A 26,977-nucleotide genomic window follows, 5' to 3' on the forward strand; every position below is an offset into this window, starting at 1 on the left:
CCAAACACATGGCTGTTGTTACATACCAACACCACGGTGCTCTACAGAAAGCTTCTCCTGCCACAAGGCTTGCGATTGCTCCTAACGCCCACAAGCCCCTCCGCAGCGAAGCAGGGGGACTCGGCCGGACAGCTGGACTCTCTCCCCCTGCGGCAGCTGTTGATTTACTGCCCATCCCTTAGAACCAGACATTCAGACTCAGGAGGCTGCTCCCCTCCGAGGGGCAAGGCCTGGCCCAGGGAGCTGGTGGGGATGAGGGGGGCTTGAAACAGGCCTGTCTGGTAATTGCTGTATTTCTGCCTGGTGTGCAGGACCAGGTGGGACAGCAGGCCTGCTTTTAAGGTGGGACAGCAAGCCTACTACCAGCTAGTTCTCCTGCCAGCTGAAGCCACCTTGCAGCTGATGAAATCCTACCCGGTCCCCTACAGGCAGAGAAAGCAGAGCTTGGGTTGGATAGCGAGGGAGCACAGGAAAGTGTGGCAGATCTACTACTACCAATGGGTGACAAGATCCAAGGCTATTGTGCCCCAGCCCCTCTGCCTTCAGTGAGCCTTGGCCTTACCCTTCAATCTTGGCCTCCTGACCCTTGAAACCTTCTCCTGTCCCCTTGCTTCTGATCCTCCTTAACAGGCCAGGACCCATTCTGTGCGTATGCCAAAGCTACCTACGTATTCTCGTGCCTCTCTGAAACCTCCCCCTGGCCTTGCCTGTCAAACCGAGCCTCCCTGGACATGCCGAAGCCTTCCAGTTACTCATCGAAAACTGCCCCTGCCCATCTCTCTCTCCTGCTCCCACTTCAAATGATTGATTGCAACAGATCTGGCTTTCCAAGGAGACTGTAAATGCCTGTGAATTTGACTGTCCCTGTGCTATGGGTCCTTGGGATCCTGTTCTTCCTCATAGGCTTAAGAAATGACCATCTTGGGTCCTATGTGGAGATGAGGAGAATTCCATGTCTCCTCCTCATCCCTCCCCCTTGCTTCTGGCCTTCGAATGTGCAGGAGCCCTCCACCACCCCCACACCAGTCTTTTGTCAGGCCAGAGGGACTAGAAAGAGTAAATTCTTTACCCCTAGTTCTCTTCCATCTTGGGTTAGGTAATACGGTTAACGGGGTGAAATCGCACTTTGACCAATCAGCAAGTCTCTCTTCACTAATGGCACTTCCCTGGAGGAAGAGTGACATGGAAACCATGAGTTAACTCCAGCTCTGCCTGCAGGGAGGTGGGGGCTGAAGTCCACATACAGGTGAAATCAGGGCATATGGAAGTCACTGCGTCCTCCCTCCTCACCCAGCAGGGTCTGTTACACTTAGGCTACATCCACCCAGCACAGATAGACACACACTCACTTTGCTCCAGCAAACATGCTAAAAAATAGCAGCGTGGCCATGGCAACATAGGCGGCAGTTCAGGCAAGGTGTCTGAGCACAATCCTGCCTGACCCCCTGGGCATGCACAGGGATGGCTAGCCTGGGTGTCACCCGTCCTACTGGGGCCACGTGATTTTGAGCATATCCACTCCAGCAGCGCTAGCGGATGTCTAGGACACACCCTCCCATCTCCTGTGCAGACACAGCTGGGATCACTCCTGAGAGACCAGGTGAAATGCACAAAATAAAACCATTTATCCCAACCCCAGAGAAACCTTGGCCTACAGTTTCCCGCAAACCCTGAACCCGTTGAGTGCCCCACATCTCTTCCTGGCAGAGCTTAAAGGTTTGCATTCATTGTACCACAAACGGATGTTTAACTAACTGGCTCCAGTGGAAATCAGCAATGACAACAAACAACAAAAAGCCACCCTTCCCCTTCCTATTTATACTAGCAGTCCCCTTTTAAAAAGAATGCCCTTGATTGTGTCACTGGCATTTATTGAACTTTAATTTACTTACATTCAAGGTTGCAAGAAACTAATCCTTGCGTTAGCTGTTACTGTGTAATTAAATGTTTGCCATCCCCAATCCTTCACTTCCTCCTGCCTTCTTTGCCGCCAGGTTGGGGACATTGGATAAATTTTTAAAAATCCCGCTGGAAAAGGCTGTAAAGCTTTGATTAGAGGAAAGAGCTAGTAATACAGACAATGTTTGGGCCTTTTCATAAATCCTTCCGTTTCTCAGGGGGCTTTTTTGGATTCTTTCTTCCTCGTCACACTAAAAGGTGACGAAATGCAAAAGGTGCCCCAGTAAAGGCCAAAGATACAAGCTTTTGTTCTTCCTTGGGGGTCCTTCATTCTTTTGCGCCAGGTTGGATTTTCATGGGGCATGTACAGATGTTTGATCAGCTGGAAATTGACAAGCCTGTGTTCACACTGCAGCAGCAGGGTGGAACAATTTGCTGAATTCTGCTCATCTACTGAATCTCGGATTGTGTTTTAAGACTGTGTGACACCTGGCGGTAGGAGCAACCTACTAATAACAAAACAAGAAAAAGGAGTGATGCAGGTAATTGGCAGACTGATAGAAGGGCAGAGACTGTCAAACTATAGTGTCTAACACAATAGGAGCCCAATCTGCGTTAGGGTTTCCAGATGCAGCTGAAATGCAAACAACATATACCATTGGCATAAAGAGACTTTGCCAACATGGGATCCTTAAACAGTGAAATTGTGAGGATGTTAAGGGAGGGGCTGAAAAGTCAATTTATCTGACAATGGGGGAGTGAGCCAACCCTGCCACGGACTGAGCTAACAGCTGTAATATACACTTAAGTTTCAGACTGAAAATAGAAAAGGAGTACTTGTGGCACCTTAGAGACTAACAAATTTATTTGGGCTTAAGCTTTCATGACCTACAGCTCACTTCATTGGATGCATTCAGTGGAAAATACAGTGGGGAGATGTATATACATAGAGAACATGAAACAATGGGTGTTACCATACACACTGTAACCAGAGTGATCACTTAAGGTGACCTATTACCAGCAGGAGAACTGGGGGGGGGGGGGGGCACTTTTGTACTGATAATCAAGGTGGGCCGTTGACAAGAACGTCTGAGGAACAGTGGGGGGGGGGGGGGGTATAAACACGGGGAAATAGTTTTACTTTGTGTAATGACCCATCCACTCCCAGTCTCTATTCAAGCCTAAGTTAATTGTATCCAGTTTGCAAATTAATTCCAATTCAGCAGTCTCTCGTTGGAGTCTGTTTTTGAAGTTTTTTTTGTTGAAGAATTGCCACTTTTAGTTCTGTAATCGAGTGACCAGAGAGACTGAAGTGTTCTCCAACTGGTTTCTGAAAATAAGGTGTACATTTTTAAGTGAGGGTAACTAGCCCTTGGAACAATGTACCAAGGGTCACAGTGGATTCCCCATCACTAACAGTTTTTAAATCAAGACTTCATGTTTTTCTAAAAGATTTTCTCTAGACATTCTTTGGGGGAAGTCTCTGGCCTGTGATATACAGGTCAGTCTAGACAATCACAACGATCCCTCATGGCCTTGGAAGCTATGAATAGTCAGCAGTTGTCTCTCTGTCTTGCAATTGTGTCTTACTCTTTGAAAGCACATCAGCATTAGTTATTACCCTAAACCCTACCGTAACATTAGTGCAATGCACAGGGTTGCATTCGGATTTTGTTGGCACTGGTGAGTTAAGCTTACTGGAATTGCCCTGTTTACACTGGTAACAATGAAACCAGAATCCGTCTCACAGTGTTCCATTGTTATTGTAATACTTCGCTCAAGCTGTAAAAGGCATTTCACCACTGAAAGTGCCAAGAGTCCTTGTCCTGAGGCACTTGCAGTTTAAATGGACAAATGGCAGGGCAGGGGCCCAGCAGAACATGCATGGCTGATGGTGGGATGGAGCAAGTGTATAAGCAACTCTGCATGTATTTGTGGGAACAATGTCGTCTCTATGTTGAGACCACTCCTCTGAGGAGAGGAGCAGGCCTCCTTCCCCACCGGAGTAGTGTTTAAGGAAGGATTTGATGGAGGCCTGGCAGACGGGGGCCAGTAGGGGCTTCCAGATGTAGCAGGCCAGAGAAGGGTGGCGTGTGGGGATAGGAGGACGGAGAGAAGAGCTGAGAGGTTGACTAGCTAGGTCACATAGGGCCTTGCAGCCCAGAGTAGCATGTTGCCACAATGAAGCAAGCAGATATATCTGACTAGCCTTTCAGGGTGGGTTGGATTATGGGGTGGCAGAGATGAACAGCCCATCTTTGAACAGGAGCCTAACCCTGAGCCAGAGGTCAAGCCCACGGAATAAGGGTGTGGGCTTGCTCAGAGGATGGGTGACTGCAAGAGCTATTGAGTTGTCACAGCATTCCAACCAAACTACGTTCCTATCACCGCCGCCAAAGCAGGAGGCAGCCCCGCTGGGCAACCACACAATCAGTCGCTTTACTCCAGCCTGCAGAGCGTGGAGTACAGGGGGCATGAGCGCAGCCTAGCTATGACTCTGGAGGCCAGCCTGGCTGTAAAGCCAATCACCTCTGACCAGAGTCAAAAAAGCTCCAAGCAGTGAAGAGAAGCATAAAATACAAGCTCTAGTAACTGCATCACTTTATGTTTGTAGCTTTCATCCCTGGCAGGACAGAGTTGGTTTCATTTTTACCCTGCTCTTCTGTTTGCTTCCAGCAAAGCCTCTCCAAGTACCACATCTGGAGGGTTTTCAAACTCCAAAGCCCCAGAGGTTGGGGCCCACTCATACCAATGTTATTGAGGCTAGCGCATGCATGGTAGGTTATGATCTGTGTGATCATTGGTGGAACCATGTGACAAATTGTATTCACTACACATCTGCATCCGCCTCGCCTGCCCTCAGCTCACCCAGCCAGCCCCACCCCCAGGGCTTCGTTCAAACATTCCAGCTCCTGGAGCAGCTTCAAGCAATTGCCATAAAAGAAATTAAACATCCAGCTTCCCAGAGAAGTTTCAGAGTAACAGCCGTGTTAGTCTGTATTCGCAAAAAGAAAAGGAGTACTTGTGGCACCTTAGAGACTAACCATCTGTATACATACAGTAGTTCTGCTCTTCCTTGCTAATTCCAGCCGGTCAGCCCCTAAAGCACTTGTCTTTCCTCTTTAAATGCCCTCCATTTCTCAATGTCTCTTTGGTGTTGACCGAAATGCTTCCTGCTAATTCAAAGTCAGCTCATTACAACTGGTGCGAGAGAGAGAGAGAGAGAGAAGTAAAGGAGAATGCAGATCACAAAGGGCAGAAGGATTCTCACTAGACGAGGCTCAGATGTGACGATACTCCTGGATCGCTGTTTTGCTTTTGGTCAAGGTGGTAAGCTTTGTACCTAACAGTCTTACATTTATTACAGCATTTTGCTCATCCCAAAGGGTGACACAAGAATCATTTCATCACGAAAAATTAAGAAACTTCTGGCACTAGCATACTATGTGCGTTAGCTAATATATATTAGGTGTAGTATACGCCACATTAATATATACATATAAGTGTTGGGAAGTTATGCTAACAATGTATTACGCTCTCCCCGCAATTCTGTACACCCAAGTATCCCTCAATACTGTGCAAAGCTGAAGTCAGCTTTGGCATTAGAAAACAGGAAACTTGTCCAAGGCAAAACACATTAGTGATCTGCCCCAGTACAAGCTAGGGAGGTATATTTGCAGACCAGTATCCAGAATGTAGTATCCAAAAGAGATTAGAAAAGTGCAGAACAAAACAAGACAAGGGACTGTTATGAACTGGTGGGTTGGATTTTAGTGCGGTATCAGGAATTTCGTAACTTGTAAAACCATATCATAAATATAGCTAGTTTAAATGCATATTTCCAAAGTACACCTTCCGTGTAAGAAACGCACTGCAAGAATCTGCTTCCCGGAAGGAGAGTATTTATGTCCCCTTTTTGTATTAGCTCAAGGCAAAACAGCACAATAAATTTGATTATTTGGTCTCTTCAACGTTTTAATGAGTGAACTGTGAGTGTAATCGAACTACTGGCTATGTCTGAGTCAGTACGTGTTACACAGCAGTGTGAGAGAGGAAGATTCAATTGAGAACACTACGCAAATCTTTTTCCTATTTCGTATGTAAGCTCTTTGGGGCAGGGACTGTCTTCATTGGGTGCATGTAGTGCTTAGAACAATGAAACCCCCCGATTCTTGACTGTATTGCGGTAGTGCCCAGAAACCCCAAATGAAAACACTTTTGCAAGAAGTGCCATAACAAACTACTGTCCCAAGACCTCAGTTTACTGTCCCAAGACCTCAGTCTCTTATGAAATATCCTGCTATATTAAGATCCACAGAACAGGTTTTACCTTGATCAGAGGGGAGGATGTGTTGATTAGATCCTGTTGGGATTTGAACCAGTTGATCCTAGGAATCTAAATAATTCAAACCTGATGCTTAAGATCACTAAACCCTCCCCTTGGGTTGAGAATAAGACATGTCAATTTTCCACTGTCTTCCCGTTTAAACTCAAATCAGAAAGGCAGAAATGGAAGAGACCTGCTTGGAAAAATTTTCAAACATGCCTAAGTCTCACTGAATTTCAATGGGAGTTGCACACAATTTTACCCATCATGCTATCTAATGCAGCTCTCTGTTCCCTACACTTTTGCAGGGCTTTGTCCAGCCTACTGGAAAATGACTCAAATGACAGGGGTTTCCACCACTTCACATTACAAGCTATTCCAGTCTTAGATCTGAACCAGGAAATGATAGAGTATGTGCTCTTCCTTTCAGCCCACCTATTTCTAAAAAAAGGTCAACTATGTCTGTTAAGTACGTTTGGTACTTGTTACCAAGAAAACAAAGCTTTTAAAATTACCTCCACTGTTACAAAACAGATGTATCAAGAATAAATTCTATGTTTCCACCACTGTAAATAATCTTGTATATCGTATCTCGGATTGGAGCTGGTCAAATATTTAGGAATTGTTTACATGACAATTCCCCCCCCCCCCCCCACCACCAATTAAAAAGCATTTCTAAACATTTCTAAACCACACATTATTCAACCAGCTCTACACTGATTCACACGAGCGTTAAAGAAATGCTCCAATAAACACCAAAGGATCACACGGAGATTTACTACTACGAAGAGAATGTTTTATTAGTTACAACACTTCATTCAGCTAAATCCACATAGTAATCCATACAGAAATACTTCAGAAAAAAAGTGCAAATTCTCAGTCTGTATTTATAATACACCCCAATTTCTTAAAAGAAAAGGCATTTGAAGTAACAAATGGAACAAGAATAGGTAACAGATCTAAAACGTTCCTGGGTTCTAAATCGAGAGCAATGACTTCAGGTATTGTGGGTGCTATCATCTCGGAAGAATCAGCCATCGAACATTCGTGGGACATAGCTGCTATATTCACTGGGAATATGAGATCAGAACTGGGCTCGGAATGCCCAGGCTTCCCCATGCAAACAGCACCCCTCTCTTCTCTTGGGTGTGGTAAGACATGCTTACAAATGTTTGTGCCTTTTAGACGTTCTAGGTAAAAATCATGAAAGAAATATTCACCAGGAGCGCTGATTCAACTCTTTGCTTAATCTTTTAGGATCAATAGTTTCCTGAACAATGGCAAAAATCTTTCCCCTTGTGATGAGGCCAAGTAGCCGGGCTTGGCGTGGGGGACTGGAATCCTTCTGTCCCTCAGGCTGTGAAGTGACAGCAGACTCCCTGCAACCCAGACTTTGCAGTAGCCATCACTGCTTCTGTGCTACATGCTGGTGTGGGGAGCGGAGACCCCACTCACAGGTTCCAGACACCACCTCCCTCCCTGCCACGGAACAACACTGAGTTTGGGGCCTTTCATTGAGACAGGATTTGGCCCTCGATCTAAATGCAAATGAATTGCTCTTGTGGTAGAAGAGCAATGTCTTGGCAAATGCCTCTGCCACTTCAGGTCCGACATTGCCTAGATGGAGTGTCAAATACGTCTCAAAGCAAGAAGCCATAAACCCACAGGGCCCTGATCCTACAATGAGCGTGTGGGGGCTCATCTCACTTTAACGGGGCTGTGAGGGAGGAGCAGAGGTATTCCCACACACAGCTAGTTTTAGGGGCAGGCCCATATCTTTACTCAGCAGGTTACTTTGTTCATTCCTTAGCACTAGCGGCTTTGCCCTGCCTGAAGCTAACAGTGACCACCCTCTTACTTTCCATGCAAAAGTTTCAAGGAAGTTCCTTGAACTCAGGGTGCTTCATGAAATATCCCTTGCCCCCAGCTATAGGGAGCAAAAGCGAACACCGCTGGAGGGGCAGAGTTCAGGAATACTATGGGGGCACTGGCTGAGAACAGAAGAATTTCAGAGAAGGAGAGGGCATGTTCTGGCCCCCAGGTAGACACATGGCTCTTTGCTTCAACATTTCCAATCTCTTTGGCCTTATTTTTTCCCTTTTATTAAAAAAGAGAACTGAAATTGCTGGTAACCTGGAAGCCTGGTCTATGTGAGAGTGGGGGATAAAGGTGCTACCTGAGCATTGCAGTACCAGGGATAGCATTATCGCTGGCACCCCTGTGGGCAGATACCCTGTGAACGGAGAAATGCGAAGCTTAAAGCCCAGTCCAGAGCTGCATGTTGCCAATAAGGGGATGTTGCTGCTGTGTGTTATCACAGACGACCCCAGACTGCAAACCAAAGTTAGCCAGCATTTAACCAAACTGCGCCAATCACACTGAGGGAGGTGCAGTCTTCTCAACCCACAAAGGGAAACTGGATATTTCACTACATACAAACGCAGAGCAATCTTGTCACTAATGGGTTACAAGATCAACCCAGTATAAGACTGGCTCCCCCCTCAGGTCGCGTCCCTTCACTGAAGTCCTCGGTCATAAACACAGACAAAAAGCCCTGGGAGTCCACAACTCGGCTTGCATTCTAAGGGCGCATTAGTGCATGCCTTCTCTTGTAGGCTTCCCTCTGCCAAAACTCCAAGTTCCTTAATTCACGTTCAAGTCTTATTGAATCAAATCATGATCAGTGAACCCTGCAGGTGAACTGTATCAGGCTCAGTAGTCAGCTCAGAAATATCATTTTACTGTGTTCCATTTATTCAGTCCCATTTTCATGGGAAAACATCCTGACCCCAAAGACAGAAGAGGAAGTAAGTGTACTTCTAACTACAGTAAGAGGTTCACTTAAGTTTTGCTTTAGGACATACCTGTAGTCATTCAGTGCTGCACTGCCAGGAAAGAGGGGAAGCATGCATTAACAGCTTTTGCTATCCACTCCTGCTGCAGCTCAATATCTCCTCCAGAGTTATGACGAGCTGTGATATTACCACTGAGGGAGGTGGATAACAGCTGTTGATTTCCTTTTACTAACTGAACAGCAAGCACTTCACATTCTGAAGAAGATGGTGCTTATGCAAAAACACAAATAGAAGAGGTGTATTATAAACAGTGTCAACTTGCCTGGCAAATTTCTTATCCTTTAAAGGATCATATCCTAGTCCCATGGAAGTTCTGCCACAGACTTGAATGGGATAGAGATTAGGCCTCTGTATGCAGCAGTACAAAAAAAAACAACAAATGAAACTACTCAAATGCTAGACACAAATAATCACTGGCTCTATCATACCTGATGAATCGCTCCACACCAACCTTTAGAAATGCATCTTATAAACAGGAAGCGCCGTAAGTCAGTAAACATCCAGATGAAAAAAGAACTGGTTTGGTTTAGAATTAGTCACCTCCCCACACACAGTTTAAATATTTCTACAATGCAAACAAAACTATTAAAAAAGCCCATAACTGAAACCAGATTGTGCACACGTTCAAAGTGCTGAGGCAGTAGGTACAGCAAAAAGGTACTCAGCAGTGAGGTAACAAGATGATCATCTTTCACAGTAACAAAAGTAGGGGAGGGAATGGAGAGAGAGGAAAGAAAACAACTTCTCCAAATGGAATAATAGGGATACTTCAAGCATTACACACATCAATGGAAAACAATGGTAGCAGCAGATTAAACAGCAGTAATTATTATACCCTTAGAATACAGTCATTCTGGTGCCCCACTTCCAAAAGCACTTCATCCATGATGTACTGCTTAAGAACTAAGGGCCTAATGATCAGTTTAAGAAAACCACTGATACTCAGCTCCGCCAGATTCATCAAGTCTCAAAAGCCTTTTGAAACCCGCATCTTTTAAGTGTTCAACAGCCTGGTGCGCATGTTAAGATTTATCTAATACTGGATTAGATTCAGACTAGCTATGTAAATAGTGTGTAAAAAAAGTAATCGGTTAAACGTTTAACTGGGGAACTAAGGATGTGGGGGGTGATGTAGCAACCCCATGTTTTACGCGGGGTCCCAACTGCCGGCTTTGCGCCTGGGGTCCCAGCTACCGCTGGTGCACGGCATTCGGGCACGCGGGATGACAGCTGGGACCCGGAGCCAGCAGCAGTGTTTAATCGTTAACTGAATTGATAAGCATCAAGCTTAACGGTTAATCGGTTAAACTTTTACATCCCTAATTCAGACCAGGCTCAGCTAACCGGCTACTAGGAAAGCAGATCTGAAAGCCTTACACAATTCTATGTTCTACACCATACCTATCCACAGACACAACTCCATACGCCTTTTACAATGTTTAGCTTTGTTCAAACCACGCACACAAAAAATGAATTGTTCTCTTCTGAATTACAAAAAAAGATTCAAAACCCCAAGGACTTGATCCTGCTGCCAATGAAATTAATGGCAATGCTTCCACTCACTTTAGTGGGACCAGAATCAGGTCTGAAGTTTAACTTCCATCATGAAAAAAAATGCAAAGTCCCAGCAGCAACTTAAAAAGACTTGCTCCGCATATCTTTGGATATCTTCCAATTCATGCAATATTGTGAAAGCAGTCAAGCTTCATTGCTTTCACCCATTTCCCCCTCCCCCCCAACATCGCACTCACAAATATACAATAATCAAAGGAAAGAACCCCTTTTGGCATAAGAGAAATTTCACTCAATTGTGTGGACAACTTGGAAATCTCATTTAAAATAAAAAAAATAAATAAACATTGCTTGTAAATAAGAATCTGTGCGACAACTTCCTGCAGTACATGTACATTCATATATAGCTAAAATACGTATTTATGGTCATAGTGCAAAGCCTCTGTCAGCATGACATATCCAATTTCTGCACAGAAACCGAAAACATGTTGTCTTTATATCTGCCTAGCTGAGATATGTACAGCACCGTTCTGCACTGTCCTACAGAACCTAGCTATAAGGGTATAATAGAGGACAAATTCAAAGGTTTAACAATAGTGGCAAACAATGGTTTAAACAAGTGCCTCTTGGGTTTTAGGAACTCAACTATATACTGATTTAGAGGAGATTAATCAAAAAAGATACTACTAGAGTCCTATAACCATGTTTAGGCATCAGACACCATAGTATGTACTTGTGTGTTCAACTGTCCTACTTAATTATTTTAGTACCATAGTGGCTAGATGTCCAGAGCATCACAGTTCCTATTTTAGAGATTTCTATCACCAGTTTAAAAGACAAAGCGTCAAGCATTATTCTGCACCCAGGGACATGAGCATCCAGAGGACGCTGAACAGGGAAGCAGTATGCTTTTTAAAATACAGTTTTCCCAGAACAGGTGCTAACAGCAACCTTCCAAAGACTTTCCACATTAAGAAAACCAGGTTCTAGTCAAAGAGAGTAAGGTACTAGTTAGGAATTATATCATTAGGAATAGCAGCTAAAAACTTACACGAACAGATAATTAAAGTGAGTTTAGAGGAAGGATCGAATATTTGCAGGCAGGCAACATCAGGAGCTAATTTGTAGATACAACTGTAAGTGAAGAAAAGTGAGAGTAAAGGGGTGAATACCCAGAGCCCATGTCTCACCTCCATTAGCTTCCTCTCTCATAAGTGAGCAGAGAACACAGACACTGTCATTTCAAGAGGTTAGAGAAATATTAACTCGATTTCCACATAGTCCTCCCTGCATTCACAAGGCATCTATATTTTAGAACAGCCTGCTTTTAGATGTCTTAATTTGAGATAATGTAGAATGAGATCCAGAATATTTTGGGAGAGTTTTATAAAGTGAAAGAAAACCAACTGATTAAACTATGCTCAATGGGCCTCTGGTGGTTAGAATCACTAATTTAAACAAGACACAGACAGATTATTTCCCCTGATTAGGACATCCTGGAAAGGCACTGTTTGATCAGTAAAAAACCAAGCTGCGAATCAAATTGCATGGAGTTGCCACTATTGTTTCACTGTTAAGTAAACAGCAGTATTTTAAGATACACAGGAAAAAATACAATGCACCAAGAGCCCCTCTAATACTAGGATATTTAAATGGCTGAAAACCATATACTGTAACAACTTGTCTAAGCTAGACATTTTAAATACTAAACTCTATTTTATCATACTTGTAAATTAAGACCTGTAAAGGTAAATGATACCTACACACTCCACAGCAATTAAGAAGCCGGCTCATTTTGTCAGTCTTATGTGATTGCTAATTCCCTTCAAATACACTTATGACTAACAGAACTTTTTGAATTCAAGTCTTTTCAAATCAAAGGTGCTAGGTATTCGTTCATTCAACATGAAACCTAGTGATTACGCTACAGCAGAGTTTAGCAGTCTTAACCCTTTGGAGTGCTACATTTTGAACTATGGGAGTTGACTTCATTATGCTAATGTACATGTGTCTTCTGGTCAAAAGAACATGAAATTGTAGATATTAACTCCACCAAATCCATTTGCCAGCCATAGCTTTTTGCTGGAAAACTGACAAAAAGATGCAGCCTCTTTATTGGTTTTAAGAATTTAGCCAGTTAGGTAACTGACACACACGCACACACACAATTAATGCTAAATAGAGTTCTGATCTTGGTTCCTTTGTTCCACATGATACAGCGCAAGGAGAGTCACTTCTACAACAAACTGCTGGAGGAGATCTACACGGAACGCCAAATCAGTCCATTCTTACTGGGCTCCAAAAAATTCTCAATCAAAGCTTCAATGACTTTCTGTAGTTGTTCTTCCAGAAAGGTTTTGTCACTAGAGGGAGAAATCAAATGGCTGAAGTTACAGTAATATCAAGTGATCTATCCCACAAAAGGCAGCTCCAACACTTCAGTAAACTAAATTTGATTAGATTTCAAGAACCTCAGAAGTCCCTTAGACGTTTTCTTCCCATACAGCTAATTGTAATGTTTGTACTTGCTGAGCTTCTAGACTTAGAGCTCTATCTGTTTACTTTAGGAAAAAGATAATTGACAGGTGACCTTGATTACAGTATACAAGTACCTTCATGGGGAGAAAAACAGTGTGTGCTAAAGGGCTCTTTAATCTAGCAAGGAAAGGCATAATAAGAACTAATGGCTGGAAGCTGAAGCCAGACAAATTCAAATTAGGCACACATCTGAAACACAGAGGGATTAACCACTGGAACAAACTACCAGGGAAATCTCTTGGAGTTTTCAAATCAAGACCCTCTGGAAGATATGCTTTAGTTAGTCCAACAAGTTACTGGGCTCAACATAGTGGTAACTGGGTGAAATTTAAGGGCCTGTGATACACAGATGATCGGACTAGATGATGTAATGATCTCCTTCTGGCCTTAACTCCTATGAAATCTAATTAATGAACGCAGCAAGGGAAGAAAATCAAGACCAAATCCTTTAAACAGAACAACATGTCTCTAAAGACACATACCCCTCTCTCCTGCTACTCCCTGTTGTACAGTATATTTCCACTGGACGCAAGAGGAACCGACTCACTCAATCTGATATTAAGTAGAAATAAACTCATTTGACCTATGTCCTGTTTAGATCAGTTTTGGCCATTTTGACCCTGCCCAGGAACTGGCAAGAAGTTCGTTGCTCTTTAACCAGTGAAGACTTAAAATATAAACTAACAATGAAACATTGAAACAGAAGAGCACCTCATCTAGCATAGTACAGTACTCCACTCCTGATAGAGACCAAAGAATAATGCTTCAGAGAGAAGTATTCAACCTCTATCATCCACCTAGCTGAGCAGTGCTATAACATCAGGGGAGGAAGTGCCTTTCTTATCTGCAGCTGCTGATCACGTTATGCTCTGGAGTAGAAGGGCTTGATAGTCCTTCTAATTTCTATCCTGGAGAGTAAATGCTGATACTCTTCTTATCCATTTGAATGTCTAATCCTTTAGAAAGAATTAAACTATTTCTTTGTATTGGTTACTAAAACAAAAACCAGCAAGATGTGCACACACTTTGGGGTCTGAGCCAAAGCCCAAACAAGCCAATGGAGTCTTGCCATTAACTGCAGTGAGTTTGAATCAGGCCTTTACTGAGGGTATGTCTATACTACCAGCCGTATCGGCCGGCAGGGATCGATCTGGCAAGAGCTGACATTCAGAAAATTAGCGTTCACAATACCTGCCACTTCGAGTTGCAATTGCCCAGGCTCCAGTCAAACAGAAAATCTATTCAAGGTCCTCAATATGGTAAACAGCTACTAACTGCAATGTGTAAACTGGAAGTTAAATATACTCAAACTTGGGGACCAACAAATACCTGCATAAATATGAATGAAGGTGCCTAAGTAACTGACCCAACTTTCCCAAGGGCAGAGCATCCATTGCTCTGATTGACTGTGTGGAATGAGCATGTTTGGCACCCTGAAAATAAGGCCAGTTGAAGTGTCTGTCTTTAAGACCCTCCCAAGTTTGAAAAGTAAAATCTAGGTGCTGAGAGTGACTCTCACTTGGGAGCAGTGTGACCACTCTAAAGCCCTTCCTTCCAAGAGCAACAAACACTGATGATACAGATGGTATGTGGTGGTATAAAATGCTTCTCCCCAAAAAAGGCACGTGGGACACTAAAGAGGAGTGGTGTTGTTTTTTTAAAAATCAGAGGGAGGAGAGTTTCACATATCAACTCACGAACGCAAAGATTTCATCGCCAGATAACCTAGGGTGCAATAGTGTGATCCCTAAAAGGCGAGTGGGTGGGTGTCTACTACAGTTCATGGACCTCTCCGTATGAGCAGAGCTTGACGAGGAGTGAAAGAAAAGCCTTTGTTCCAGGATGAAGGTGGGGGCGGGGAATGGGTTGCAGCAGCAGACTTGTGAAATTCAACTCTTGTCCATTTTATCCACTGCTAACACAGTTCTAGCATTAAGCCTCATGAGCAGATCCATGCACGCCAGTGGCTGGGGAGGCAGATTAACAGCCCGAAACCCTCAACACCTGTCCATCAAGTCATGCGCATTGCACCCAGCAACTAGGGTGGGAAAGCTCTTATCTTTGGAGAATGTGTCTCGCCTAATGCATGTTCACCTACAGGTCTGTGGAAATATTTTGAATGATGAGGGTGTAGCTCCAATACTCACCAGTCAAAAGTACTGGCCGGTCAAGCAAAAGGAGTAAAGACTGTACAGAAAAGACACAGATTCAGCCAACCTAGTGTTGACACAATGTGGAAAATGGAAACCCTCACCTCTGCTCAGGCCGCGCACACATCTCTGCATAGTACTTGATCTTTGGCTCAGTTCCACTTGTCCGGAGGGTGGCAACACACCCATTTTGAAAAGTGAAGGTGATCATTTGACTCTTTTTACTTGCAGGCAACACCTAATGGAACATCATCATCATTTTAATCTGTACAATCAACATGCATCTCCCCTCCCTGCTATCCTAAGTATTATGCACTGCATAGAAACTCTGACACAATGCAAACAAGTGATCAATATGAAAATTAGTTTCCGACGACCTAGTGCTGTCTATATGGGGACTTAAGCCAATTTAACAACACTGCTCCAGAGTGTGGATTTTTCACATCCCTCTGACTGATGTAGTTAAACCAATCTAATTTTCTAATACAGACAAGGCCTTAATTACCCATGTGTAAAACTACTTTTAATTAAATTATGGATATCTTAGTGGAAACTTAAAAAAATTCTTTGGTGGATACTTCAATTGTTTAATTAATATTGAAGATTTATCCACTGATGGTATTTCCTTTAAATCAAAGGTGTTTAAAATTACCTTGAAGCTAGTGGGCTCTTCTGTAACTTTAAAGGAAACTAATTTAATCAGCGTCTTGAATAAAAATTTGGCTGCAAACCTCTGCATTTCATTTATAGCTATTTGCTTTTAAAACTTTGATAGGGAACACAGCCGAAAAACTTCACAGGATGGATGCTTGTTCATATCTCAAACATGGGGAGTTTGATAGCTCAGTGGTTTGAGCATTGGCCTGCTAAACCCAGGGTTGTGAGTTCAATCCTTGAGGGCGCTGTTTGGATCTGGGGCAAAAAATTGGGGATTGGTCCTGCTTTGAGTAGGGGGTTGGACTAGATGACCTCCTGAGGTCCCTTCCAACCCTAATATTCTATGGTTCAGTTACATCATAATAAAGTCAGTACTTTCGGCTAGTGGCCTTCTGCTAATGCTGATAGATATTCGCATTATTGCAAAAATTGTTTAAAGTTGTTCAAGTTTTTTATTTATGTGGAAAGGACATAGGACAGACTTTAATTAATGTGATAGATTTAAATTGTCTACGTCACTGTATTTTCAAGAAAATATACAGTACATAAGAATTCTTCCATAGACATAGCTACCGCCTCGTGGGGAGGTGGATTACCTCCACTGATGGGACAACCCCTCCTGTCAGCACAGGTAGCGTCTACACTGAAGTGCTACAGCCTTGCCGCTGTGATTTTTTAAACGTAGATAAGCCCTACATTTATATCCCAAATACTGGATGTTTGGCATCTTTCTGTATCATAAAGTCAACTTAATGTACTCATTCACAGGCTCAGAAAACACCTTGTCAAAGGGTTAAAACGTTAGCCACTATACTAATTTTTTCTCCAAGTATTGCGTAACTCACCGATTTCTTATTAAGCTGGCTGCTATCATAGCCAGTGGTAACATCCCGTACGTGTAATACACCATAAGTGCCACAAGACTTTGGATAAGATGTTGGGGAATCAAAATTCCGAAGCTTTTCGAATACCCTTTTGATAGTAGGAGGTTCGTAGCACAAGAAATAGGAGGTCTTTGAAATGTGATATCCATACCTACAAGGAAAAATATTATTTTAATTACAAGAGAGTCTCAGTCTTCTGCACACTAAGTCTACAGAGTGATCAGTTATCCAGAACGGTGACCATGATTCTCCATATTCATGAGCACACTTTAAGTCCAAGCTTACTTTTACTTACTGCTGATTTTAAAAGATAGCCTAGACAACGTAAAATGATGCACGATGCCTGTTTGCAGACCCAAAACCACTGAACTTCACCAATTCACCCTAAAGTGAGGGTCAGTAATGAAGGACAATAATGTACAGTAACCCTCCATAGTAACAGAAATGGACTGAATCCAGTTGAGAGAAGAACTTGAAATTCATGCCACTAAAAATAATATAGGATCCCTGTTTGGAGCCCGGAAAATTGTGCTTGGAGCAGAGAGCTGATCTAGTGCCTACCTCCATGTCTCTATCCCTGGTCTGATCCATAAGCCTTCTCTATTCTTCCTTGGGCCCCCAACCTCCACACACTCCTCTAACTGCTCCTTTCTGGATGCACAGAGCAGCCTAATCCTTGCCACACCCATCCTTTCTTGCCTTCTACTACATTCTCCTCCATCCTTTCATGTCTTCTACTACATTCTCCTCCATTTTCCCCACTGTGCCTTTGGAAAGATATTGTAAATTTCATACCTCTGCGTTGCCCCTTGCCAGTATTAGATCTCCAGTCCTGCTCTGTGCTGAGTTCGTCCTGCCACAATCTACACGTGACAGAGTGAACTCAGTTCAGCAGCAGTCAGAACAGTGGCCAGAAGCAGCACTGTGATGGGAGATATTTAAAAGCAAAGGCTAATCCACAGGCCATAACAAAGACAGCAAATTTATTTTCAAACTAAACAGATGATTACTACTTCCTTTTTAGAAGCTAAGCTTTCTGGGGACCTGTGTTTATATATAGGACCTAACATAATAAAGCCTCAAGCAGAATTGGGTATATAGAAAAAGTAAGACACTCATGAAAAATAGTAGTGAACCAAAGACTGACACACTTTTGTTTCAAGATCTGGAATTCTGGGTTTGTATCAGTTTCCCTGCAAATTTCAAGGTTTTCAATTATTCCTTTAAGTGGCCACTGTATGTGATAAACCTAGCTCGTCACAGGGTAGAGCCTAACTAATCCAAATCAAGCTGCTTCAATCTGTTAACTATCAAACACTTCACATAAAGAGGTATTTTCTTAGCACCCCCAGAGTATTTTTTTTACATTTCTATAGTATCTTTAAACCCTGATAGGATGGGGAATTATGGAACAAAATGGAGATGGAGAGGACACACAGGGAGGAAAGAATCAAACAGCATAGCAAGACAAATGCTGAACTGGAATCCCACGGGCAAAAAGACGATGAGGTAAACCAAGGACAACTTAGAAAAGCACAACTGAAGAGGAACCGAAAGCTATTAAAATGACATGGGCAGAAGCTACGCCTGCAGCAAGAGACTGTCAAAGATGGAAGGCAGCAATGAAGGCCCTGTGGTCTGCATGGAATAAAGAGGCATAAGTCAAGTTAGTTTACACTCCAAGCACTTTACAAAGATATACGCAGAGCACAACTAAAATACAGAAGGGAGGATAACCAACACAACCTAACAGTGGGAGAAGAAATCATTTTTTCTAGGGATAGATCCAGGGGAAACCTCTATTCTTACACAACTTTTTAAGATGCCAATTCAGAACTGACTAGGCCTCCTCCATTCTTAAGGACTATCCTCCAACGTGACCTGTATCTACCTCAAGGAGAAGAAGAGTTGAAGTGACCCAGAGAGGTTTTTTAAACTGTGATTCCAGCACGTCAAGGCATTTTATATCTAACGCTTTTCACTAAAATCATCCTCCAGTAAGGTTAAAGGAACCCACACTGTAAAGACTAATCAGGTCTAATTACAAGTAGTTAACTTAAAAAATAAAAAAAAAAGTGTGTCCCAAACCCACTTATTTTAAGAATAAGTTTTCAGATGCAGAGCTCATTGTTAATTTTAAAAAAAACTTGTGATTTTCTGGAAATCACAAATATACCCTAAATATGCTATTGTCTTTAGTTCCTCCACACCTCTTGATTCTGCCTGGACTTCTATGCTTCACTTGCCCTCCCTCCTTAAACACAACATGAAAAGAACCTCAACAAGAGGTCAGAACTTCTCTTGCAAGATGTTTAAAAAAGCAAAAATTAGTAGGTAGAAGTGTATAATTTAACTCATCTAATAGTAGATTGATTATGATGACAATGAACTAAAAACACAATCCTTGCTAGTAGGACTCTTTCTGATATTTATTCTAGCAGCCAAGTTTTTATATCCTCCCCTCTTCCCCATCTCTTAATCACCATGTTATCTGTATCAAACACAGTTGACAGGCATCGTATTTCTCTGAACAATACACACACATTTAATGTATATTAATCCAGTTTACATTTATATGGCATTAATGTTTTATATTGCACTTATTTTGTACAGAAGAAAGCGTGTCCTACTAGCAAGTGACAGATACTGTTCTGATTTTGATAGTGCTGAGGAAATTGTTTGATTACGCAAAACTCAGGAAAAAAAATCAAAAAGGAAAGTAGAGCATGTTAAAAAACAGAACTTACATTTCATATATTTCAGTTAGTTTCTGTGCCAATGTTAGGTTCTTGATTTCCAGATAAGATGCCATTTCAGCTATAACCACAGCTGCACTCACGCCATCCTTATCCAACACTGATGTGCCACACATGAAACCTGACAATCACAAGACTAGTGTTCAGAGCAGTTCTATCCAAGATTTCCATTTGTTTTACTCAGGTGAAGTGTTAAACTTCAGATGCCCTTTGTGCACACAGAACTAAACACATGTCCAACTGCTGCCACTCTATCTATGCATATGCTACACCCATCTACCCAGTAAGCCAGCCATTCTAAGAGTTATGGGGGTGGAAAGATGTACTGAACAACCTATCAGTTTCAGGGAGACAGAAGCCTACAGCCCTACCATGCTATGGTACAATTCCCCTCAAATCTCACACACTAAGCAGGGCTGGTTTGAGCAAGTACACTTGTATGCTGCAGGAAGTGTTGCCAGTGATTTAGTAAGCAGCGCTAGTCCCACAAGTCAATCAGGAATCAATGCCCCACCGTGCTGCCAGATGTGTAGTCTTTTGGAGGACATCTAAAATCAAGGTTTTGACTCCTTGCAGTTGTTAAAGATCCTTCTACGTTTTATGTAAGATCAGGGATGTTCAATCCAACTTGGATAATTGCAATCTGCTTCCCTAAAGTCCACTTTCACTTTTAATTGGATATACTTCCTGTGCTAAACTGATATGTTTCTATGTGCTGCTAATCAGCTGCCATGTTCCTGTGACGTTGCACCCTATATGATTTTATAAAATATGCTAATGAGTGTGAATATAATGTAACTGGAATATGCTTCATGCAAAAGTTCTCTTGTAAGGTACCATTACAAAGCTTATAATCTACTGAGCGTGGTCATCCTTTTTGTATGAATGTATCATTCTTGCATCTGAAACTAGAAATATGAAATATAACTCTGAGGGTCTGTTGTAATTATGCAATGTGTGGGCCATTAACAGTGGTTTGGAATCTTGATGGCTCCCATTAACCAGGACAATTGTCTGTAGATGGCTCTGTTTTACTTGTAAGTCTTCCTGTATACCTGCTGGCAAGTGGGTAATGAAGTCTTACAATGCCATGTGATCATGTCACCTGAACTGGAATCCTTCTTTAACCTGGTGCTTTTCCATTTAGAAGGAGGGGTGGGACCCCAGAGAGGGATAAAGAATTTCCGCCTTATGTAAAAGATATGTAAGTGGGTGGAACAGAAAAAAGGGGGCAGCAATCATGAGAAATCCCCTAGCTACCACCTAACCTGAAACAAGGGCTGTACCAGGGGAAAGGATTGTGCCCAGACTAGGAAGGCATCCAGTCTGTGATAAGAAAAGGAGTTCTTGTGGCACCTTAGAGACTAACCAATTTATTTGAGCATAAGCTTTCGTGAGCTACAGCTCACTTCATCGGATGCATACTGTGGAAACTGCAGAAGACATTATATACACAGAGACCATGAAACAATAGCTCCTCCCACCCCACTCTCCTGCTGGTTCAGGGGACACCATCACAGAGCCTAATAACATCAGCCACACTATCAGAGGCTCGTTCACCTGCACATCCACCAATCTGATATATGCCATCATGTGCCAGCAATGCCCCTCTGCCATGTACATTGGTCAAACTGGATAGTCTCTACGTAAAAGAATAAATGGACACAAATCAGATGTCAAGAATTATAACATTCATAAACCAGTCGGAGAACACTTCAATCTCTCTGGTCACGCAATTACAGACATGAAGGTCGCTATCTTACAACAAAAAAACTTCAAATCCAGACTCCAGCGAGAAACTGCTGAATTGGAATTCATTTGCAAATTGGATACTATTAATTTAGGCTTAAATAGAGACTGGGAGTGGCTAAGTCATTATGCAAGGTAGCCTATTTCCCCTTGTTTTTTCCTACCCCCGCCCCTCGGCCTTCTGGTTAAACTTGGATTTATGCTGGAAATGGCCCACCTTGATTATCATACACACTGTAAGGAGAGTGGTCAGTTTGGATGAGCTATTACCAGCAGGAGAGTGAGTTTGTGTGTGTATGGGGGTGGGGGAGTGAGAAAACCTGGATTTATGCTGGAAATGGCCCACCTTGATCATCATGCACATTGTGGTCACTTTGGATAAGCTATTACCAGCAGGAGAGTGAGTTTGTGTGTGTGTGTTTGGGGGGGGGGGGGGGGGTGAGAAAACCTGGATTTGTGCTGGAAATGGCCCAACTTGATTATCATACACATTGTAAGGAGAGTGATCACTTTAGATAAGCTACTACCAGCAGGAGAGTGGGGTGGGAGGAGCTATTGTTTCATGGTCTCTGTGTATATAATGTCTTCTGCAGTTTCCACAGTATGCATCCGATGAAGTGAGCTGTAGCTCACGAAAGCTTATGCTCAAATAAATTGGTTAGTCTCTAAGGTGCCACAAGTCCTCCTTTTCTTTTTGCAAATACAGACTAACACGGCTGTTACTCTGAAACCAGTCTGTGATAGAAACATCTCTGAGGGTGAGATTTTATCTGTATTCCATTTTCTTACTATATTAGACTTAGACTTGCGTGTTTTATTTTATTTTGCTTGGTAATTCACTTTGTTCTGTTATTACTTGGAACCACTTATATCCTACTTTTTGTATTTAATAAAATCACTTTTTACTTATTAATTAACCCAGAATATGCATTAATACCTGGGGGGGCAAACAGCTGTGCATCTCTATCTGTATTATAGAGGGCGAACAATTTATGAGTTTATCCCGTATAAGCTTTATACAGGGTAAAAACGGATTTATTTAGGGTTTGGACTCCACTGGGACCTGGGCACTTGAGTTTAGAGATAGGAACTCTTAAGGTGTTTTCAGTTAAGCCTGCAGTTGTTGGGGGATGTGGTTCAGACCTGGTTCTGGGTTTGTAGCAGGCTAGCGTGTCTGGCTCAAACCAGGCAAGGCACTGAAATCCCAAGCTGACAGGGAAAACCGGTTAGAAGTAGTCTCAGCACATCAGTTGGCAGTTCCCAAGGGGGTTTCTGTGAGCCAACCCGTCACAGTTCCATCTAAGAGGTGGATGAATTTCCATAGCTGAAGTGTACTCTGTGTAGTCCTTATCTACCTCTAAGGGTTGTCAAGAGGCTTTGTTTGTGAAGTGCTCAGAGAGCCTCAGATGAAAATATAGAATAATTGCTAACTATAAAGGTATTATAAATTACCTAACAGAAAATTAACAGTGTTTTAGAGATGATGTAGCTCTGTTGGCCCCAGGATATTAGAGAGACAAGATGAAAGAGAAGCATTCGACACACAGAGTTTTCTTCAGGTCTGACTCCAAGTAGCTTGAAAGCTTTTCTCTTTCACCAAAAGAAGTAGGTCCAATAAAAGATATTATCTCACCCATCTTGTCTATCTAGTATTTCCATGGAGGATAGGTCCATCAATGGCTATTAGCCAGGATGGGTAGGGATGGTGTTCCAGCCTCTGTTTGCCAGAAGCTGGGAATGGCCGACAGGGGATGGATCACTTGATGATTACCTGTTCTGTTCATTTCCTCTGGGGCATCTGTCAGAAGACAGAATACTGGGCTAGATGGACCTTTGGTCTGACCCAGTATGGCTATTCTTAAGTTCTTACGTTTTAAAGAGTGCTTTACAAACACCTGTTACTCTGCGATCCGCTATTCATTGGAACCTTAGATAAGACAATCGGTTTTTGGAAGGAATACTCCCTTCAGCTTATTTGAAAATACGAGGCATTAACCAAACACTAAACAATTGTTGTGTAGAAAAAAAATAAGCCACCTCCCCACCTGAATACCAAGAGCAGGCTACTTCAAAACTGTACTCTACTGGATTTCTTGCACCTTGCTCTGAAGCATTTGGTACTGGCCACTGTTGGAGATGGGATACTAGACTACATGAATCACTAACATGAGCCAGTATGGAAATTCCTATGTCCATGATGTGCAAAGTAAAGTGGACCTTGCAATGGAGACAGGAACTTAACACAAGGATGCACCGGTATGGAGCTTTAGTTGAGCTGGCAGTTGGTTATGTACTGTTGGGTACAGTTAGTTCTGGGAGGATACATCAACTGTCAAACACTACAAATTTCTGAAGTTCTCTCAGAAGACTATGTTAAGTGACAGTATCTGAACATATCTGACAAGTAGATTAATTTACTTTTCAGTAAGGTGATCAAAAATATAGTAAGTGGTTTGGTAAGCAAAAAGTTTAAAAAAAAAAAGCAAAGCAAAAATTCAACATCCATTACAGAGAATGTTACCAACTGAACTGAAGACTGGGCATTAGCACAGTCTGGTCCATCAGGACTCTGTATGGATGCTACAGATCTTCTTATTGTTTTGTTAGAAGTACAAACAGTGTCACAGTCCTTCACTGTGACTCAACCAGTAGCATCCACACAGCATTTGATAGGACAGTGACTGCCATTCTGTTAACTAACGTTAACAAGGAGTTCAACAAAATGCAAAGAGGAAAACTAAAGAGAAACAAATCCTACGGGATTCCTTGTCACGACCAAGGTACATTAGCACAGAAAATATTATTTACTAGCTTTCCACATTAAGATATTTTAGAATACATTATTGTACATACCAATTGACTCTTCAAATGCAAAAAGAACTTCTTTCCCACTGTTTAGGAGATCTTTTACTCTACTTCCAATCCATTTAAAACCAGGCAGTGTTTCCTGAAAATGAAGAGGCCACCCAGTAAGAGCTATTTTTTTTTTTCAATACAACAGTATCATGGAACAAGGGGAACATTTGCTGCTTTCACATAAAAATAACACCTTTCACCCCCAGATGCATTCTTGTATGAAGTCTTAAGTACAAGGCCTGGAATGTCAGAAAACCGGAAAAAGTAAAACGATGCAAAAGGACTTCATGATCAACAGGACCAAAGAATGCTGATAAACCAAATAAACAGAAGAATGGCCATACTGGGTCAGACCAATGGTCCATCTAGCCCAGTGCAAGAGGCTTCAGAGGGAATGAACAGAACAGGGCAATTTATCAAGTGACCCATCCCATTGACCAGTCCCAGCTTCTGGCTGTCAGAGGTTTAGGGACAACCAGAGCTTGGGGTTGCATCCCTGACCATCTTGGCTAATAGCCATTAATGGACCTATCCACCAGGAACTTATTTAATACTTTTTTGAACCCCGTTATACTTTTGGCCTTCACAAAATCTCTTGGCAACAAGTTCCACATTTGGCTGTGCGTTATGTGAAGAAGTACTTCCTTATGTTTGTTTTAAACCTGCTGCCAATTAATTTCTACTGGGTGACCCCTGGGTTCTTGTGTTATATGCTACTAACACTTCCTTATTCACTTTCTCCACACCAGTCATGATTTTATAGACCTCTGTCATACCCGCACCCCTAGTCATCACTTTTAGAAGATGAACAGTCCCAGTCTTTTTAACCTTTCCTCATACAGAAGCTCTTCAATACACCTAATCATTTTGGTTGCCTCTCTCTCTCACTTTTCCAATTCTCATATCTTTTTTGAGATGGGCTGACCAGAACTGCACGCAGTATTCAAGGTGTGGATATACCATGGATTTATATAGAGGCAATATGATATTTTCTGTCTTATTATCTACCCCTTTCCTAATGATTCCCAACGTTCTGTTTGCTTTTTTGACTGCTGCTGCAAATTGAGTAGATGTTTTCAGAGAACTATGCACAGTGAGTATTCACCCACGAAAGCTCATGCTCCAATACATCTGTTAGTCTATAAGGTGCCAGAGGACTCTTTGCCGCTTTTACAGATCCAGACTAACACGGCTACCCCTCTGAAGCTATGCACAGTGACCCCTAGATCTCTTTCTTGAGTGGTAACAGCTAATCCAGACCCCATCATTTTGTATGTATAGTTGGGATTATGTTTTCCAATATGCATTACATTTCATTTATCAACATTGAATTTCATCTGTCATTTTATCACCTAGTCACCCATGTTAGTGAGATTCCTTTGTAACCCTTGGCAGTCAGCACTGGACTTAATTCTCTTGAATAATTTTGTATATTCTGTAAGCTTTGCCAACTCACTGTTTATATTCATAATTATGATCTGAGAAAAGGGGTACTGACTGGCACAGGTCCCAGTATAGATCGTTGGGGGACCCTGCTGTTTACCTCTCTCCATTGTGAAACCTATTTATTCCCACCTACCCATTTATTTCCTATCTTTTAACCAGTTACCGATCCATGAGACGACCTTCTCTTTTATGCCAGCACTGCCTACTTTGCTTAAGAGCCTTGGTGAAGGACCCTGTCAAACGCTTTCTGGAAGTCCAATACACTATATCCACTCGATCACCCTTGTCCATGTTTGTTGACCCCTTCAAAGAATCCTAATAGATTGGTGAGGCAGGATTTCCCTTTACAAAAGCTGTGCTGACTCTTCCAACATATTGTGTTCACCTGTGTGTCAGATAATTTTGTTCTTTACTACAGTTTCAACCAATTTGCCTGGTACTGAATTTAGGCTTATTGGCCTGTAATTGCCAGGATCACCTCTGGAGCTTTTTTTAAATTCAGTGTTACATTAGCTAACCCCTCAGCATCTGGTACATAGGCTGATTTAAGCAATAGGTTACATACCAGTTAGTAGTTCTGCAATTTCATACCTGAGTTCCTTCAGAACTCTTGAGTAAGCCATCTGGTCCTGATGATTGTTTAATTTATCAATTTGTTCCAAACCCCACTCTACTGACCCCTCAATCTGGAACAGGTCCTCAGATTTGTCACCTAAAAAGAATGGCTGAGGTGTGGGAATCCCTCTCATATCTTTGGCCTTAAATGCAGATGCAAAGAATTCATTTAGCTTCTCCGTAACAGCCTTGTTTTCTTTGAGTGCTCTCCTTTAGCACCTCCATCATTCAATGGCCCCACTGACTGGCAAGATTCCTGCTTCTGATGTACTTAAAGTTTTTGCTGTTAGTTTTCGTCCTTAGCTAGTTGCTCTTCAAATTCTCTCTTGGCCAGCTTTATTATACTTTTACACTTGACTTGCCAGAGTTTATGCTCCTTTCTAAAGCTAAGAGTAAGATCAATAAGAGACCCCAATCCAAGCTGTTTTGTCAATTAACCATGCTTAAACCCAGCAAAATCTGTTTAAAGCCAGCAAACAAAGAGGCCAACACACTCAGTTTAGACTATGAATCTAAGGCACAGTGTTTCAGAATAGCATTCACTACTGCATACATAAGCAACACAAAAATAAATACTTGTTATAGCCTCCCAAAAAAAGGTTTAGCTCTTATGAGGAGCCCGATGGAACAGGAGCTGGCAAACATGCACAGCAGAAAGCTAAAATCTCCTTTTAAGAGATCTGACAAAAGTACAAGATTAACAGAAGGACAAGTGGTAATGATATAGTAGCAG

General features: G+C 42.3%; 1 protein-coding gene across 2 annotated transcripts in view; it reads right to left on the reverse strand.

Moving 5' to 3' along the window:
- Positions 1–7,000: 7,000 nt before the first annotated feature.
- The window catches only part of PGM2L1 (phosphoglucomutase 2 like 1), a 71,135-nt gene continuing 51,158 nt past the window's right edge, over positions 7,001–26,977 (reverse strand). For both annotated transcript variants that reach the window (XM_037916028.2, XM_043527356.1), the window contains exons 10-14: positions 24,181–24,274; positions 19,570–19,699; positions 16,784–16,973; positions 15,386–15,519; positions 7,001–12,956 (exon numbers count right to left, since the gene is read on the reverse strand). In XM_037916028.2, the coding sequence (XP_037771956.1) occupies positions 12,854–12,956; positions 15,386–15,519; positions 16,784–16,973; positions 19,570–19,699; positions 24,181–24,274 (651 nt within the window). In that variant the 3' untranslated portion in view covers positions 7,001–12,853. The remainder of the gene's footprint in view (positions 12,957–15,385; positions 15,520–16,783; positions 16,974–19,569; positions 19,700–24,180; positions 24,275–26,977) is intronic.

This window comes from Chelonia mydas, chromosome 1, assembly GCF_015237465.2.
Source record: "Chelonia mydas isolate rCheMyd1 chromosome 1, rCheMyd1.pri.v2, whole genome shotgun sequence".
NCBI classification, from domain to species: domain Eukaryota; kingdom Metazoa; phylum Chordata; order Testudines; family Cheloniidae; genus Chelonia; species Chelonia mydas.